This window comes from Podarcis tiliguerta, assembly GCF_965153285.1.
Source record: "Podarcis tiliguerta genome assembly, chromosome: 4".
Taxonomy (NCBI): domain Eukaryota; kingdom Metazoa; phylum Chordata; class Lepidosauria; order Squamata; family Lacertidae; genus Podarcis; species Podarcis tiliguerta.
In genome coordinates this window covers 44,143,176-44,162,733 of record NC_139537.1, presented here as the reverse complement: position 1 = coordinate 44,162,733, position 19,558 = coordinate 44,143,176, and the positions used below count along the sequence as shown (strand labels likewise).

At 39.5% G+C, this 19,558-nt stretch overlaps 1 protein-coding gene across 29 annotated transcripts in view; it reads left to right on the top strand.

The window, feature by feature from the left end:
• ROBO2 (roundabout guidance receptor 2) overlaps positions 1-19,558 on the top strand; it is a 773,593-nt gene that overhangs the window by 703,797 nt on the left and 50,238 nt on the right. For 16 of the 29 annotated variants that reach the window (XM_083439198.1, XM_083439187.1, XM_083439205.1 and 13 more), the window contains 3 exons: positions 4,230-4,412; positions 17,483-17,525; positions 19,121-19,248. In XM_083439198.1, the coding sequence (XP_083295324.1) occupies positions 4,230-4,412; positions 17,483-17,525; positions 19,121-19,248 (354 nt within the window). Of the gene's footprint in view, positions 1-4,229; positions 4,413-6,696; positions 6,724-17,482; positions 17,526-19,120; positions 19,249-19,558 lie in introns of all 29 variants that reach the window. The other 13 variants (XM_083439179.1, XM_083439188.1, XM_083439196.1 and 10 more) reach the window with 1 other exon arrangement.

The window sequence follows — 19,558 nt, the reverse complement described above, 5'->3', positions numbered from 1 at the left end:
CAGAAACAGCTGTAAACTTTCACAGTAATAGGTGCAATCAAATCTGATGTGTCTAATTAATTTTTGGTCCAGCAAATTAGTTTTGTTCTTCATTACTCTCCAATGGGAGGAAGACATTATATTTCATTATATTTTGTCTGCTGAAACAATGGAGCGTTGCGGGTCGCACACATACCTCGTCTGTATTTTAATTAGCTGAACTGACAGCATTGTTATAGAAACACCTGCAGTATATGAAGCAATACACTGATACTTTGCCTGGCTTTATAGCTATCTATCTATCATCTATCTAATCTTATCTATCGTCTGATTAAATATAATGTAAAGAAATATCAAATTAATGCCGTTTTTCTCCAAATCTTAACACTTACATTAATTCTGTTGAACATCAATGGGAAATGTACATCCATATTCATTTATGTTCAGCTGCTGAAATCACAAAGCATATGTTATTCTGACATTTAAATGAATTATTACTTTTGCTCATGTAATTGCAAGGCACTGAAGGGTAGAACAGGCTGCCAGAATACTAACTTAAAAGTGTGCTGACCTAATTTGGAAACACACTTTCTTAAGGAAGACCCTGTGGGAGGCTATGCAGTCCTCTAAAACTCCCTTGAAGTTTTTTCTTTCAGCTCTTCAGTTAAATGAAAAGGCATTTTTGAACTCTTAGGGGATGTGGTTGGTGCAGTTTTAAGGTGCACAGCACACAGGGAATAAGATGCCATTCCATCACCAGCCTAGCATGGGTGCCGGCTACAGGAATGGGGGAAAGTAATGAAAAAGAAAAGTAATGCTACTTAGAGCCACAGTCACTACTCAGCAGGCTGTCAGGAGAAACCTAATGCATTCTGTAATGTGGACACTACAAATTACAGTGACTTCTTTGTTACAGCCTTGTGCCATTCCCCTTGGATTTCAAGTATTTCCTTCTCTGTCGCATACTATAAGCAGGAAGAGGTTTTCTGTTTCCCCTGAAAGGCTTCAGAACTACTTTGTGGATTTGAACCAACAAAGTGTAATTTAGAATCCCATAGTATCCATGCAATGCTGAAGTTGTTTATTTAACACACACTGCTTATTTACCCTCCGATTCCAATTCAGATATCTGCTGGTTTCCCCTTAGCTTCTTAGGCTTAGATTGCCCTGGGTTTTTTTTCCTGTGACATCAGAGCAGTTAAGCCAACTTGAAGTATGAGGCTTGCCAAGCTGCATTGAAGGACATCAGATCAAATTAGCCACAATGTGTTAAAAGGATATCCACAGCCCACAGTCTGTGAACGTACTAGTAGATGTAACTTCATGACCAAACTTTTAGTTTAGAAAAGTTGTACTTTCATCTTGTTTAGAAAATTTGGCCAAGGGGCCTTCAATTAAAATGTTGAGCTCTGGTGAAGCATCACTGATATGGTTTAAAATTGATAGGGAGGAATTAGGTCAGTGGGAATCAGAAGTGCGTGTTTCCATTGACTTAACTGATTAAAAAAAAGTTAAAAATAAAAGGGATCAGTGAAGTATGTTCAGTATATTGTAATGGGCCAATCTAATTTCCTGAAGTCTGTCAGAAACCCCAAGTGACACTGTTTTCAATAAATTTGATTTATTTATGCTCAAATACTATGTTTCACTGTGGTAAAACTTGCATACCTACCTCTAGTGCTGAGCCATTCAAAGGACTTTTTTGAGACGATGCATGGAAAAAGTAACATCCCCACTGACAGCCCTATCATATATACTCTGTTTTGCACTAATCTTAGTAAATCACAGTCCTATTTTGGTGCTTTGGAGATCCTTTACTAAATTTTTTCATGTAGGTTACTAAATGTTTCATTCTTCAGCATTCAGCTCCCTTCCCATGCCCACAGAAGTTAAATCTTAAAGTAGGGGGTCATACATGAGTGCAGTTGAAAGCTAAGACACCACGTAGCATACAGCCTGCCTTTTAAATTGGTCAATGGCAGGCAATAGCTGAGTAATTGCATATATTGTAGGGACGCAGGTGGCACTGTGGTCTAAACCACTGAGCCCCTTGGGCTTGTCGATCGGAAGGTCAACAGTTTGAGTCTGCATGATGGGGTGAGCTCCTATTTCTCTGTCCCAGCTCCTGCCAATCTAGCAGTTCGAAAGCATACCAGTGCTAGTAGATGAATAGGTACTGCTGCAGCAGAAAGGTGAACAGTGTTTCTGTGTGCTCTAGCACTTGTCACAGTGTCCTGTTGAGCCAGAAGTGGTTTAGTCATGCTGGCCACATGACCCAGAAAGTTGTCTGCGGGCAAATGCTGGCTCTCTCAGCCTGAAAGTGAGATGAGCACCACACCCCATTGTTGCCTTTAACTGGACTTAACTGTCTAGGGGTCCTTTACCTTTACTGAATATTTCATACCGAGACAAAATGGCAACCTTTGAGTAATGTGAAATAGTAGATGGGACTAAGACAAGTGATCCATCCTTTGACAACAGGGTTATTACAGGCTAAGTTCTTTAAAAGAGGCCCCGTGGATACAGAGAACACATGTTCCACGGGGCCTCTTTTAAAAGACTCACCCTGTATAAATGTTATAATTTTATTCAACAAAATGTTGGAAGGTATGTCATCATAGAGTACCATCATAGAGTGGTACTTGATTCTGGATACAGTGCAGCAGCTAGGGTCTTTTTAAATAGTGGCAGCAAGTTAAAGTTTGAGATTGGCAAGTGGAGAAACCGGATATTTCCTTATCTACTGTGGAACAAGCTCCTTCTTGTCCTTTGCAAGTATAATTATTTATATTTACTGTGTGAAATTGTAGTTTCAGTAAGAATGTGAGGTACTTTTGCTTAGACAATATGGAATTGCATTTGCGAAGCTGACACAGGCTGAGCAGGTCTTAAGGATGCATAATCTAATAAAATAAAATGGATGCAGATGTTAGTAGGCTTTGATAACAATTTACAGAATGCAATTTTCATTCTCTTATCTGGCAATGAAAGGGTAGGAGTCGGAAATAACACACCTAGCCTTTAGTCATTTGCAATCAGTTTAACAAATGACCTTATTTTTACTTACCTGAGGCTTGAATAAATATGCTGACATAGCACTGCTTCCTTCCAAAAAATGAACTACAATTTTAATCATCCTGAAAAGGAAAAACATGTTTGCTTGTTTTTCAAAGCAAGGCACAATGATATAACATTATAACCATTTGCACTGTGCAATTATGTGGTCACTGTTTTCACACGCATTCTGTAAGATTATAGCTTTAAGTATTTGCTTCCAAAAATAATAGCAATATGACAGGAAATAAGCTAAGGAGCTCAAGTATTACTTAGCTTGGCAACTGTATTCCAATAAATTAAAGAAATACAATCATTCTACATCAAAGGACTTTAAATCGTTGTATAATTGGGGATAGCATGCTCCAAAATGCAGGATTATTTTGTAAGGGAAATAATTTATTTTTTGGATTAGACCTTTTAATTACACAATTGTTCACATTCTGTGGCAGAACTTGGAACGGAGCCTAATATTGCTGAGCCATTCAAACGGCTAGTTAACTACAGCATTTGCCAGTTTACAGGCCACACACTATGTCATTGACTTGCTAGCAGATATTTACACTGCGTCTTTGGTTTGTGGCTTAACCCGTGGCTACTTTCTCCGCTAAAAGGAGGGAAGAAATGAGGCAGAGAAGCAGCAATTTTTCAAACAATGCCAGTCAGCATATTCTTTCTGCTACATATTAGTTGTGTTGCTTAGTAAAGGTTTGTAGTATTAGGGCTGAGCAGACAGTTTGTCCAAATCATGAATCTAATTGGTCCAACTTGTGCCAAATCCAGATCAGGTCAAGACAGCTACAGATCACGACAGAGCAGCATCAGGTGGACCCAAAATCAATTTGCAGTGATTTGTTTCAATCTACAGCTAGAAAATAATCTGTCTAAAGCCAGGCAGACAGACTCCAACACCATACAAGGAGAACACCATGGTGAGGAGGGAAGATGAGCCTTGTTCACTGAGAGCTCTAGCTTCCAATCTAGGCACAGAATTTCATCCAGCATTCTCCAACAGTTTGTGGAGACGGAGAGTAAAGTCTTAATCCAGCAGACCATTTCTGTTGTAAAGTATAGTTACTGTGTGAGAGAATTTTGGCTATTTTTTCCCTGGATTTTAAGAACCTTCATCACCTCTGTCTTTAAGCATCTGTAATGTTTGGTGTCATCAGTTTTGTTTTTGTTTTGTTTTTGAGCAGGAAGTCGTAATGAAGTTGTCATCACAGAAAACAACAATAGTATCACTGAGCAAATAACGGATGTTGTCAAGCAGCCTGCCTTTATAGCTGGAATTGGTGGTGCATGCTGGGTAATACTCATGGGTTTCAGCATCTGGCTGTACTGGCGCAGAAAGAAGAGGAAGGGCCTCAGCAATTATGCAGGTAAGAACAAGAGCTGTTTTCTAAACACATGTTCAGTCAAAAACATTGCTAGCTCATGAAATGAAGAGTGGAATTGGTGATTGTTGTATGCTTGCTCAGTAATGCTCTGCACCACATTACTGCAAAAAAAGTAATATTCCCATAATGAATACATCTGATATATGTAAGACACTCAGGAATCTTAGATGCACTATTTCATTCAGGTCCTGGTGTGAAAAGAAGCGTATGTATTTCCACGTTCAGTATTTCAGAGGATTGTGAAGCTTGCAACATGAACAAGCAAAGTAAAATGGCACCTATTTCACTTAAATTACTTAGAACAGAGTCTTCTTCGAAGAATTACTTCCTTCCATTGGTTTTAGTCACACAGTTTTGAATAATTGTAACTAGATGAGAACCATTATGTTTTAGTTCTTTGAAGCAAACATAATTAAGGCATGATCCAGTCTTATAGTATGAATTGATGAAAAGGAATATAGAAAATGTAGATCCAGTGCATCACATTGTCCCAACTTTGTGTTCACTAAGGCTTCACTGAGCTGGATAGTATTTACAACAGGGATAGCTAACGTGATGCCCTCCAGGGGTGGACTACTACTCCCATTGGCACCAGTCAGCATGGCTATAGACCCAAGATGATGGGATCTGTAGTCCAAAACATCTGGAGGGCATTACACTGGATACCTCTGATTCAGAGCATCAATCACTTCATGAGTAAGCCTTCCTTTCTCTTGTATTAAATACAACGATCCAGAGGTATATAAGGCTTTCCTGTTGCATGCATAATGCATTCCATAGCTCATAAAAGAAACAGATGCATAGGCACCTCAAAATCCTTTAATTTTCACCGTGTGAAAATTATTTTGGATCAGATTAAGTTCTGTATCCATGTTATGAAAGCAAAGGCTTTGTAGAATGTGTTCCTCGGAATTTTGTCTCATGTTGAGTAGTAACTTGTTGCAGTGTGGTTCTGGGCATAAACACATAGTTCACAGCTGTGTTGAAACCAACAGAAAAGCAACAGTTTTTTATTATAAAAACAACCCTTCCTACCTATAGCCCCCTTTATATATTGTTGTGTGTGGTAAAAGTGCTAGGAGCCGTGCTTTCCATGGCAGCTGAATCAGAAACTCTTATTAATGAATCTGCATTTCCATAAAGTTCAACCATCAGTTTAGGTGCCATATCTTTTCTGATAAAGAAAATATCTCTAATGATTTATGCACTCAAGGCAATTCAAGCAGATTTACTTCTGGCTGTGTGCTACACAAATCTGACTCCAGAATCCTGTTGATTTCTTATTAATTATATACAGTGCCTGAATGACCACGGTGGTGAAGCTACATTATTCATAGGCTATGCTGTTTGCACATGTTTTTCTTCCTTTCCTTTTAATTAATGTGCATATATATGATGGTAGCTTCTACTTTCTCTGATTTTTTTTAAAAAACAAATCACCAAACTCTGTTCAGAAGTTAGATACATCGAGATCAGTGACACTGAAAGCTGCAATGTGTTGTCACCTCCTTACGTTGGATAGCTATTAATAAGACTTTATGGGTTTAGTAGATTCACTATTTTATGTTATATTTCTGTATACATCAGATGTGCTAAATACACATGTATACTTCTTAATTGCTAATGAAATGTTTCATGTCTTCAATTGTTTGGCCTTTGTGTTATGTATAACAGCATGTTTTTGTGAACAGGCTTGTATCATCTAACAATATGTGATTTTACCATATATGTAAATATTTATGCAGCAGAAAATATGTAGAAAATTTGGTTTCTAGCTGACGGCCATATCCATTTGTCAGCACCCAAAACTGTGGAATATCTAAGTTAGAAGGCTCATTGCCCTCAAATAGTTATGTATATGGTACTGGCATTCATGACATTTTAAGTGACCCCCTCAGTATGTGGCTGGCTGCTGTATTGTGACACAGGGTTGTCCATTAATTTTCAAACATTGCATTTGCTCGACAGTAAAATCTCATAAGCAGTTACATTTCAAAGCTGGTCATAGCATCTATGAGATGGATTGCATGTCCATGTTGCTGGTTATTATTCAATATAATTGTCAAAATCGCCTTCCACCTCTTTTCAATCCTTTATTTTTCATGGGCTGCTGGCTGGCTAGTGCTTAAAGCTGAATTGCTATAATCTGCACAAGATTTTGAGCTACATACATAAGTCAATTCTGAAGGGCACTTGTGCCCTTTAATTGGCGCACTTCTTAATGGGGTTTATAACTCACAATGTATTTACTTTTCTTGTTTTGCAGTTCAGTCCTTCACCTTCACCCCTGCAGGTACTGTTCATTAGTCTGTCTCTTACCCCAGCAACATATCAGTGCAGCATATAGTGGTTGAACCCCTCCTAATTATTCAGATTATACAAAGACTTAACACTCAAGTGCAAGAAGAAGCACTCTGTCTGCTCATCAGTTACACTAATGTGATATTGACTGTACCAGTGATTCCAGCAGAAGGCTACAAAGTAATAAACCTTTCTTTATAATTGTGCATCCTGCCCACTCACCCTGCCCTTCTAACCTACTCTGTTTTGAAAGGTAATTTGTAGCACATTGGTTGAAATAATATATTTATCCACATGAAGCCTTTAATCACAAAGGGCCAAATTTTATGCTTAAGGATCTCCACGCTTAACTTGCAAATTTCTGAAGATATTTACTGATGGTCAGAGAAGCAGAACTTATCCTAGCTTCTTTGTAGATTCTTCCTGAACTTGAATATATGCCAGGCATGGTCAGAAATAAAGCCATGCACATAAATTTAATACTCAATACAGGTTGAGTTATTATTAATGCATAAACAGCCCATTCTAAAGCAACATATTTTCACACATTTCTACAGCTTTCATTTAGACCAAACTTATTTGCAAAACAAAACCTTGAAATGACTCTGCCATTATCATTTCCTTAGCAGACCTAACATAAAACTAGCTATTATAGTTAGTGTGATTAAAGTGATGTGAAAAGTAAATGAACTGTGGCTGAAATGGCAGGTTGAACCAACCTACCCAACATATGCGTGGACGAGGAAAGTAATAAGTACACTTAAAAGCCACTATTAAGACAAATAGTTATCCTATGGTTTCCACAGCTTGCATCTTCCTAGTCCACATTGGTTTAGGCAAAATCTCCAAGGTGGCATTTCTTACCCATTTTGATAAGGATGTTGGCGAGCAAATACTCATTTGCTATCCAGTTTGCCCAGGCTGACAGAAATTCTGTATGCAATGGCAAGACTCTCGAGATATATTTTTGTTCTGCCAATACTCATCGTGCAGGAATATGATTACCTCAACATCTGCATGATTGATACAATCTGTCAAGCAAAATTTATTGTTAGAAAATATCAGCAGCACCCTTGCCAGCATTAAGCTTGCTCACAAATAAGCACAGTTGTGAATACTTTTGCAGCTACTGTGAAGATGTGAATGCACTTTATTTTTGGTTGACATTTTGACAAATGAAAACAAGATATTCCAAGAAAAATTGCACCAACTGTGTGACCACCTTTCACCCCACTTCTGTTGAACACTCACCTTGATAGGTTTTATCAACCGAAATTCAAACAAATTTCTAGTGACTCAGACTTGGGTCTCCTTGTTTTTCTCAAAACAGGTTCATGCAACAAGAGTGCTTCTTCTACCCCTGTTATAGACTGTTCACCTAATTTGCTGTGTGCACATGTCACATTTGTTGTCCAAGGCATCCTGTTACACCCCTGTTACATATCTATCAGATCACCTTTTCTTAAATGAGCTTGACCCTTCCCTTCCTCTCCCTTCATTCAAAAATTAAACCTACTTTCTCTCTTTCTCATGACTATTTCACCAGCCTTTATTCAACTTTTTTAAAGCATCCTTTTACCTTTCATGTTCAGGCTGCTCTACCCCTGGCCTCTCAGAGAACCCCAGCCCTTTTCTGTCTTTGCCAGCTGCTTCCTTCAGCACCTGGCTTTGAGAACTAACTCTCCCTCTTTCAGTTGCCTCTCTTGCAAAGCTCAGCAGGAGGCCACGATTGCCTGCTGAGAGAGGCAGCTGGCAGGATATCTACCACAACAATTTTGACTTTGGTCCTTGCAGTCCCCCATGACAAGGTATGAAAACACCGAACTGTCTTTGCCAAGGACTCTTGACATGCTTGTTTGGTGGGGGAAAGTGTGGGGTCAAACTCTGGAGATACATGAGGCAGGAAAGTATGGAATGGTATAAACTGCAGCTGCATATTATTGCATATCAGCAAACCTGCAGGGTGCAGCAAAATGTCATTCTGCATTAGGGTCAGGAAATCCAACAGTTTCAATTGTGTTCATGAATACTAATATAAGATAGATTGGAATGTAACAGAAGTTAAAAAGACACTGATGATAGCATAAGATGAGCCGCGCTGGAAGAGACCAAAGACCCATCTATTTCAGCATCACAGTGGCTAACCAGGTGCCTATGGGAAGTGTGGAAGCAGGGTGTGAGTGCAACAGCACTCTGCCTACTTGTGATCCTCAGCAATTGGGATTCAGATTCATAATGTCTCCAACACTGGGGGTAGTACATAGCCATCACGGTTAGCAGCCCTTGATAGCCTTATCCTCCATACATTCTGCTTTATCAGTTATGTGCCTGCAATATCAATTTGAAAAGATTTCAGTTCCCTCTGACTGTTACACAAAGCTATGTTTTTTTATTCACGTGATGTGCGGACAAGGGCACAGATGCACACATGGAGAGTTACATGCAAACAGATACAACTCATGCTGATACTAGAATAAACACTAATTTCCCCCTTTCCTGCAATGAAGGGTCAGCTGATTGGATTAATGGCTCCACCCACGGTCCAAAGCAGGCAGCAATGTTTTGGAATGTAGGGCTCCCAGGATTCAATTCTGCTGTTGCCTTTGTCAATGCAGCCAGATCACCGACCACCTACTCCCAACTTCTTTCTTATCAGGCTTACTTCCTCTTCCTCTTCCAGTTCTTTGGAAACCCTCCCCCAACTCCTGACTTATACCTTCTATCTTTACAGAAGCCTTTTTCCTCCCTGTTCCCCACCATCACCCAGCTTCTTGCTTAAAATATTTTTTAAAAAAACAAAAAACCCCTTTACCTACCTAATCTTCACTATCTGCCTCAATGAAGGAAGACAGGAGCAGATCCTTTTCATCATGCATCTTTGCTCTGTCACCCCCTAAGGCGGGTACTTAGCTAGAGAAGCCCAGCATTATAGCAGGTGAGCATAAAGAATGGGAAGGATTGCCTATGTGGCAAAAACCATATCTTCTACTTTCATTTTCAGTGCAGAGGTCTGGAACACCAACAACTTTTTCTTCAGCTCTTTGAGGCTTCCACATAGCTGCTAAGCCTCTGATTCAGTCCTCCACTCTCACCTGGCCTACCAGATCCACACCACTCGCCTAAGAGCGGGTGTGTTGCATTGTGCCTAGAGCACCTATTAGCCTAACACTCTCAGTGATGGATTCTACCCCCTTGTTGGCCTCTGGAGCTTATGATCACCCTGCTGGCTGAAAAGCCTCCTTCAAATGTCACCCTTTGGACAAGACAACAGAGAAAAATACTCAAGGGAAACGTAAGTCCCTGCTTCAGTGCAAACCAAGGAAGTCTAGATGGGCTATATACCTTGAAGAAATGGCTGCCTCTAACCCCAATCAGACATTTGGGAGGAGAGAGAGGTAGAGGCTCAGGCAGTCAGGACAACCTCCAACATACCCAAGGTCAGACACGTCCAACTTCGAGTAGGTTGTAATCTACAATTCAATATCAAAAACTGGCAGTGATCTACCACCCTCCAAAGTAATTTAAGTAAAATGAATGAGTGAATGGATCTTTATTTCACAGATACAATAGTTATGTTTGGATATCATCATGGCAGATCCAAATAGTTGTTAGATGGTCAAGTAACTAAACAAGTGAGAAAAGTCAAACTATATTTTTATATTAGTTTACACAGATCTGAGGAGCCAGTCAGAGTGCGCCGGGCTTCTCCAGCTTTCCCCTACTGTTGCTTTAAATTGCAGCTAACTTTGTGTCAGCATCCCCACGCCTTTTCCTCCACCTCTCTTTCCCCTACTGTTGCGTTAAAGCCTTTCCCTTGCTCAAACTCATGGAGCGCTAAGGGGGCTTTTTCTCATGTGTTTTGTTCATTGCCTTCCTCACTGTTTGGTGGGGGGGCTCCTTTCATATTCCTTCTGTTGCATTTGAATGAGCAGGCAAGCAGGCACAGAGCTTTTCATTTTCTGCCTCCCCACCACCACATCCCCCTCCCCCCATCACCAGAGCTCTACCCCCCCCCCCGAGTGCAGCGCAGAGCAGGCAGCGGGAAGGAAGTCAAACTGGCTTTAGAAGGAGGGAGGAGGAGGAGGAGCTCAGGCTTGCATACAACTTTAGAAACTGGAAATTGCCACCATTCTCTGCTTTCCTCCAGACAGCCTCCGCCCTAACACCCTCAACCAAACAACATGCAGCCACACTCTCTTGCATTCTCTCCCAACCAGCTTTCCTTCCTAAGGTCACCTCCAACTTCCACTTGCAACAAGAACTTGGTCTTCCTCCTTCTGCCCTTCCTTAGTGACCACAGGGGGAAAGCTTGGCACTCCCACAATGTACGTAGAGCTTCAAAAGTCTACATTCAGCGAACCAAAGAGTTCAAATGGACAGTTTCACTCTTTGTTTCATTCCATCTCTTTTCCTTAGGGAAGAACGTGATTTCTGCCACTCTAGCTAGATGGATAAAGGCCCGTTCCTGCAAAGCTCAGGGACTTACTGTCCCTTTGCACATCATGGATCACTCCTCTTGTTCTGCAGCTCCCTGCAGTGCATTTTCAGTTAATGCTGCCCTTCTGGAAATATGCAAGGCAGTCACCTGGTCCTCCCACAGCACCTTCATGAGGCATTACAAAATGTTCTCTCCCCTCCATAACACTGCAGCCTCTCTGCTGTCTGAGATTAGGATAGCTCTGGTATCTCTGCTGACCTTTCATTGCAGGAATGGGAAAAGGTATGATTGTATCCACCTGAAGCATAGTTTTCCATTCCCAGTGAAAGGTCAGCAGGGCCCCACCTTCGAGGCTAGCTCCTTCCTTTATTTCTGGGATGTAGGATATACTTTTCTCCTTCTTAATGTCTGTCTTTCCCTTGAGCTTGGAGAGTTTGCAAACTGAATCCTTGGAACCCTACACCCCAAAACATTACTGCCCGCTTTGGGCCATGGGCAGAACCAGAAACCCAATCGGCTGACCTTTCATTCGTAGGGAATGAAAAACTACACTTCAGGTAGGTATAACCGTGCTTGTTGTGTTTTTCATGGTTAGTTTCCGAATTCTCCTTGTGCAAACATACACTGCAGGCTTTAACATGGTTGAAAGAAAGGTGAGCTGACAGAAAGCACATACCTCTTTTCTAGGCAGATACCAGCTTTTCAGATTCCATAAGAATGATAAGAATCCATTTTCTCAGGTGAATCCTTCTATGCTATGTAGTACCCCATCGCATTTATCCATCCTGTTCCCTGCTTCTTATAAATTCATAGAAATCCATCTACTGAAACAGGAAAAATGTAATGTATCTTTCATCTGCCCTCAGTTTCCCAAGTGTGTGTGCATCCATTTGCAGGAATGCAGACATGTTCCTCTAACTGCATACACTATCAGCCTGAACGAAAACCATACATTTTTGCTTATAAATACTAAGCTTGGGGATTAAAGATTGTTGTGAAACTGAGTAAATAAAAACAAATTACAAATGGCAAATTAAACATTTCACGCGCAAGTCCTAACAGTGGTAGATTATTATAAATTATTTGACAGAACCATCCAAATGCAGGAAGATTTGATACAATTTTTATATGCTGATTATCTGTTCTGAGTTAATGCTTATTAAAAGAGGATTAATCTGTATTCATATTTGAGGAACGGCTTATCAGAAAAAGGGAAGAGACTTGGCTGGCAACATTAAAGTTTTCATTTGTACTAGGAAAATGTGGCCCACTAGAGATAGGCACACAGAAAGCTTTATTTCCTCAAAATGTCAGCTGAGTGTGTATTTCTATTTTTTGGTTCTAGCTTGCAGGAAGATTGGGTTTAACCTTGCCAGATAGTATTTGTAAATAGTTCAACTAGTACCATAGTATCTTTGTATACTGTATGTATATGAGTATTTTTCAATTTTTGTGTAAGGCTTAATTGTGCATGTTTTTGTATAGACCTTGCAACACAGGTTGACAAGGATTCTTCAAACCTCTCTCGTTCCCTCTTTCAATTCATCCTTATGTATGTCATATTTTTAAAATGTGTTCCTCCCTTTATAGTCTGCAGATTTTTAAAGAATCTGTATAAGATCCATAATCATATAAACTGTTTTTGAATTTAAAAAATACTGCTTTGTGATAATAGATGGAATTTGTCTTTCATCTCCCTTTCAACTTTCAAAATGTCTCAGCAGTTTTTTGAAATTTAGATCCCTGAATTAAATCAGCTTTGCTGATCCACCCCTCACCCCCACCCCCCGATATGTCTGTAAGGACTGTAGTCTACTGTATTCAAATATGTTTCCCTTCAGCATTTTAGGCGTGTTTTGCAATTCCAGAAATCAAACTGCAGGCAAAAATGCTGACACAAACATATGGTAACAGTGATAAACATAGTGCTTAGTTTGGCAGACTAACTATCATTTGTGACTTTTGCTGCCTTTTCCACAGAATGTTGATCCTTTCAGAGTGATGCTCTTTTGCTGGCTTGCCCAGCCATTTTTATTGTGGATTGTATGAAGCTTTGGGAAATAAAATAACTTAAATAATAAGGGAGGATATTTTTTGGAGGAGGGAGACATTAATTGCAATATTATAAACTTATTATCCTTAGACAATTGTCACTCTGAGAGGATAACAGTTGTCACTCTGAAAATTATATTAATTTCCAGAGACAGATGTAATAATGAAGCAGCATCCATTCTTCTGTGGTTACTTCTCCTTATAAATGTGTTCCCCAAAGGCTGCAAGATAATTCCATAAGAAATGCAACTACTGAAAACAGATATTGCATTATAACCTCACCATATGAGAACTATTCATAACACCCAGCAACCGTTAAAAAATGATAAAGAAACATGACTTTGTTTTTGATGGAGAAAATAACTCCAACAATCAGAATGACAACCACATCGGTCCAGTTCATAGAATCATAAGAACACAGGAGGTCTCAGCTTAGCCAAGGTATTCCCTTCTCACCACTCTGCCAACACTCTTTACTTTACATTCGGGATTGCCTAACTGTGCCAGTATAAGCCTACAGAAATCAGACTGCAGGGTCAACTCCATTCCTCCTGTCCCCTGATATAGTACTACAATCTGAGTGAAAGGAAAGCTCCTGTAGCTAAGCATTCTGTCCAACTGCTTTCTTTCTTTCAAAATATTGGCTGCTATTAAGAAGCGGACATCATGTCCCAGAACATAGAGAATGGGGACAAGATGGAAAGTGCTATTTAGGAGCTTCTCATGTGACTGGAAGTTTGGCCATCTGTATTAGGAATACTTTATTTTTAATAGCCCTACTAGTGAGCAAAAGGGGAACATAATCCCTCTATATCTAACGCCTTTCTTGGGGGAGGGGGTAGGATTAAGCTCTGAAGAAGTGTTCGTTGTGACCACCTGCTTACATAAATGATCATGGATCCTTTTATTTTAAAAATGGTATTACATTGGCCAGTTTCTATTCTTCAGGTACAAATGCTAGTCTTCAGAACAAGTTACATGTTTATGTTAGAAAACCAGCAATTTAAAATTTGAAATCTGGTGGCCTAGAATGTCTCTTGTCAACAGTTTTTGCCTCAGTTCCTCAGACTTCCTTTCCAAGAAAGTTAATTCAGCCACAGGGATCCTCTGTGGCATTCCAGAATGAAAACAAATGCAAAGAACTCATTCGGCTTCTCCACAATGTTTGTGTTCCTTTTTGTTCTCTTTATTTGGGCCAGACTTCAATTTCTGAAGAAAGGCTTCTTGATCTCTCATAGTTTGCTTGTTAAGCTTGCTGGTAGTCCCTTGGTCTTGGTGGTACCTTGCCTGACCTGTATTGAGGCTGAGCTTCCAGTATTGTGGTTTCTAATAACATCCACACATTCTGAAGATATTTGAGCCCCTTGACTTTACCTTTCAACTTCCTCTTTACCAATCCACTCTTCCCCCCTTCACCCTGGGAGTGGGACACTGCTAGGACGTCCTCATCCCCAGAAGGCCTCATCCCTTACCTCACTGCCTCAAGAGAACAAACTCATTGCACTAAGCCTATCCTCAGCAAGCCATTTGTCTGGCACACTTTCGGCATAGTATAAACAAAATTATACTATTCTATCTTCAGTTTAAATTTTAAAATGTAGAATATAAGTGCTCGGTTTCAAGTTTCAAATTATGTTTGTAAGGTTATGGAAGAAGATGCAGAAATGAAAGTGAGATATTCCAATGTAGATGTTAGTCACACATTTTCTAACAGCTACGATGCCAGCTACAAATAAATAAACTTGCACCCATTGTTTCCCTGCAGATTGCTGTACAATATCCACCCAATTTCGCTTAAACTATTTTAGCATGTGTTATGATTGTTTAGTATATTACGAAGCATTAGAATGCTTGCGTATACTTTGTATTTAATATTTTATACACTTTCACTGTGATTAGCATTAATTCATTTCCAAATAGGTAAAGCATTTAATTTGTGATATGCCTGTTGTGATTTTCTAGCAACCATAATTGCCCATACAGTGGTGATAGGCAATTAATCATCAGTTCCTAAGTTCATTCTATATGGGATCCCAAAGGGATCCTCTTTGTCTTCATTGTAGTTGAACGCACATTGTGAAGCCACTTGTGGAACTGATAACACGGCAAAAATGTAATGTATCACCAGAAAGCTGCAGCTACCCTGCTTTATATGTCAGTGTCTTTGCTGATCATAGCATTTCCATCTTGATGCTGTACAGTTGTTTAACTGAGATTGCGGAGTGTATGGCAAGAGATCAAGAGAAAGCTGCTTTGTGTTATAAATTTTGAAGTGTTTCTGTATTAATGGAGAAGCATTTTTGTGGAATTTTCAGATGCATATGATCGCCCAGGATGGTTGATCATTTCAGTTAATCCTGTGAGTTGCATCAAGCATCTCTTGTTGTGCTTTGTACAAAAAGACCAGTGACTATACTCCAACATGGATTGTGGTTGTGTGATGGTTGAAACCAGTGTGGTATACTTGATGAGGTCATTTGTTTTAACTGGTTTTGATTCTAAATTTTAAATTGTTGTAACCCATTCTGAGACCTGCTGGTAAAGAGCAGGTAATCATCACCACCGTCATCACTACATTTTGATGGGTGACTTGGCTCACTAGGTGACTTTGAACTCAGGCTACCCCAGCCAAACCTATCCCACAGATATAAGGGGGGAAATAGGGGGGAAACCAATTTTATCCCCTTTGGACTCCCGGTGCAATGTTACACATGTAAAGCTCTCCCATGTCCCTTGCTTTCTCAATCTCCTTCACTGGTTTTCCAAACTTTCTTCATTTTTTTGACAGCTAGCACTGAAATTCCAGGGTTTTCTTTACTTAGGGGTATCTCTTCTTTATGGGTGGATGCCAGAGGTTGCATCACTTGAAGTCACAGGAAGACACACAATTGTCATTTGAGAAGATAGTTCAGGGGTTCCAATACGTAAGCTTTACCCTAAAGGTAAAGGTAAAGGGACCCCTGACCATTAGGTGCAGTTGTGACCGACTCTGGGGTTGCGGCGCTCATCTTGCTTTATTGGCCGAGGGAGCCGGTGTACAGCTTCCAGGTCATGTGGCCAGCATGACTAAGCTGCTTCTGGCAAACCAGAGCAGCGCACGGAAACGCCGTTTACCTTCCCGCCGGAGCGGTACCTATTTATCTACTTGCACTTTGACGTGCTTTCGAACTGCTAGGTTGGCAGGAGCAGGAACCGAGCAACGGGAGCTCACCCCGTCGTGGGGATTCGAACCACGACCTTCTGATCAGCAAGTCCTAGGCTCTGTGGTTTAACCCACATAGCCACCTGCATTCCAAGCTTTACCGTAGCCTTTACTAACCTGGTGCCCACGACATGTTTTGGACTACAACTCTTATCGTCTTAGTCCAAACTGTCTGACAAAGGCTCCTGTATGTTATGCAGAGCACTGATACTGTGTCTGGCCATACTATCCACTGTACTGTACTGCTTTAAAAATGACTTCTTACAACATAGAGATTGTCACAGTTATAAGCAATTCAAGACCCTAAATTTATAACAATATATTGTTGTAAGGTAGGTGCGTTTAGACTATGTTTGTAAAGTATTCATAATTTTTTGAGATTACAAGACTGATCTTTGCAATTAAGAGTTTACATCATTGTTTCTCAAACTTGGGTTCCCAGCTGTTGTTTGACTACAACTCCTACTAGTCCTGCTAGCTAGGAAGTATGGCATTGGTTTTACATCATTCACTCTGTTAAGAACACTTCAGGCATGGATAAAAGGTGTTAGAATATAAGATGAGAATGTATTTTGAATATTTTTTTCCCATTTCAGTTTCCCCAATTTTTTTCACTTTTGTTCCTACTGTAATGATTAGCAGATCCAGGTCACTGTTAATTACTTATTAAAGTACTAACGTGCTAAAGAGAGCACAGATTCATTTTTATTTAGTTTGAAGATATGAAGGTAATGTTTTCATTGGAATCTGCATGATTCAGGGGTCTCTAGCTTTACACATTTTGAAGCCAAAGGTCTATTGATTTGAGAATTTCCCCCCAAAACCCATAATATCAAGGGATCAGAAATAAGTTGTCCTATGAGACTGTGACTGAGAAAGATTGATTTAAATCAATATTGTCTAGAGATAACTGGGGGATATGGCAATTTTTGCTTTCCCACCTATACTTGATTATATTGTTTAACACATTATATTGTATATTGTGATATGCTTGATATAAATGACTTACTATGCCTAACAGACTTTTCCTACTCTCTTATTTATGAAAACCCACACCAGTTACTTTCCAAAGAGGAGATGGGGGACTTATGAGCAATGGAAGGTATGTCTGCTATTGAAAAGGTCATATTCAGTTTCAGGTTGTGCCATATTTAAGCCCCATCAGATTTATTTTTTTATTAACTAAAAAAAAAAGAAAGACATACTACTACATGATCAGTTGCTAGAGTGACAATTCTGGGAGGAATTAAATGGCTTAGACCAGATTTTAATGATCTGTTGTACACTTGAGGGGAATCAAGTCCAGATGTTTCATATCTCCCAGATGCCCAGGAAGAAATTAGTAGAAAGTATCAGAAAGAATGTGTTCATTTGTTTTCAGGATGTTTATTGCATTAATTAGGCATTAGTAAATGAAGTTGCTGTTGTTTAAGACTCCTTATTGGCTCACACTAAATTGCTGTGAGTGAACAATTACACACAATCGATCACAAAATAAATGATTCATGGAAGATGAATAGGTTGTAGATTGATAGGACTAGATTCTACAACTTTGGCTACTCAATTGAAATTGATAAAAGTTGATAACAGAGCCATATATCCTCATCTATTTTCTCTATGCCAATATGGAGATTGTAATTAAGCTCTGGTAATAACTTCCAATCTCCTATTTAATCAATATCTGTGTGTGTGTGTGTGTGTGTGTGTGTACACACACACACACACAGATTAGGCCTAATGAGAGTTCATAGATGTGGCAAGAATGCTGCTAGATCTTCTTATTGCTGTTTCCATAGAAACCCACATTTCTCTTAGGGATTGTGTCAGAAGGGATTCATGGGGGGTGGGAAGGGATACAATAACAATAACTGTTAAAAAGGAACATAAAAGGAGCCTTGCTGGATCAGTCCAAAAGCAGATCTAGACCAGTATCTTGTTTCCCACAATGCTGTTTGTTTACACGTACTAATAATCAAGTACAGCTTCTGACTTATTTGTTTAATGTGCTATTCCCCCCTCCTCTCCTATTCATCTCTCCCAGTTTTAGGAACGTGCCCACTGAGCCAAATTCTAACGTCTTAATGACTAGTTCCTTTCAGATAAAAAGTGCTCAGTCTTCAGTTGTTCTTGAAATCTGAAATCAAATTATATGAACATGAAAGTCTGTTGACACAGATAAAAATGCTGTTTTGAACTTTTCATTAATCCCACTCAAACCTACTTGCCTTTAAAACCACGCAAGGCTGCTCAAAGGAAGAGCTAGCAGCTTGTGGATGACAGACATACATTTGGGATGCAGGAAGTGAAGGAATACTCACCCAGAGTCCTGGAAATGGCTGATACAGAACAGTCACTTTGAGTGATTGTTCCCTTGAGGTGGTAATTTATCATTCATCCCTAGTTTAGGATCCTTCAATGGTACAGCCTATTCCTTATTTTGAAATGAACTACAGAATTCATTTGGATTCTAGCAGACTTGTAACTGATTCCACTTCCACATACAGTACTAATTTGTGTAAAGTTCCAATTAACTGCGGAATCATTTATATCAAGAAAGCCTTCACAATTTTAATATGAAATAAATTTTAAATTATATTTTAAATTATATTGTATAATATGAGAGATGTATAACATCTCTTCAGTTTGCAGTTGTAAAGAGTTTCTCACAGATGTATTTCGATGTTCATTTTTCTTCAGTCGACCAGGCCTGTTAAATGCAAGTGACCCGAGTTATCCTTGGCTAGCAGATTCTTGGCCTGCCACCAGCCTGCCTGTAAACAACAGCACTAGTGGACCAAATGATCTTGGAAATTTTGGACGTGGAGGTAGGTTTGTTCATAGTGCTTTAGCAAAAAAATAATAATAATCTGCAGGACTATCCATTCATTTTTTACATGAAATGGTATTTGAATACATTTGGAAATATAGATAACTAAAAGGAAGAACACCACATAGCAATAAAACAAGACCATCAATTAAGAAAAAAAGGAAATCTACATTTCCCTCTGAATATTAGTGTTTAGGGGGAGGGGTTATGGACATGTGTCTATGATTCTGCAAAGTCTTCCTTTTGAATTTACTCCATAGAACTTGAGTACTGTTTCTAAACCAGATGAAATAGTTTAGCAGAATGAC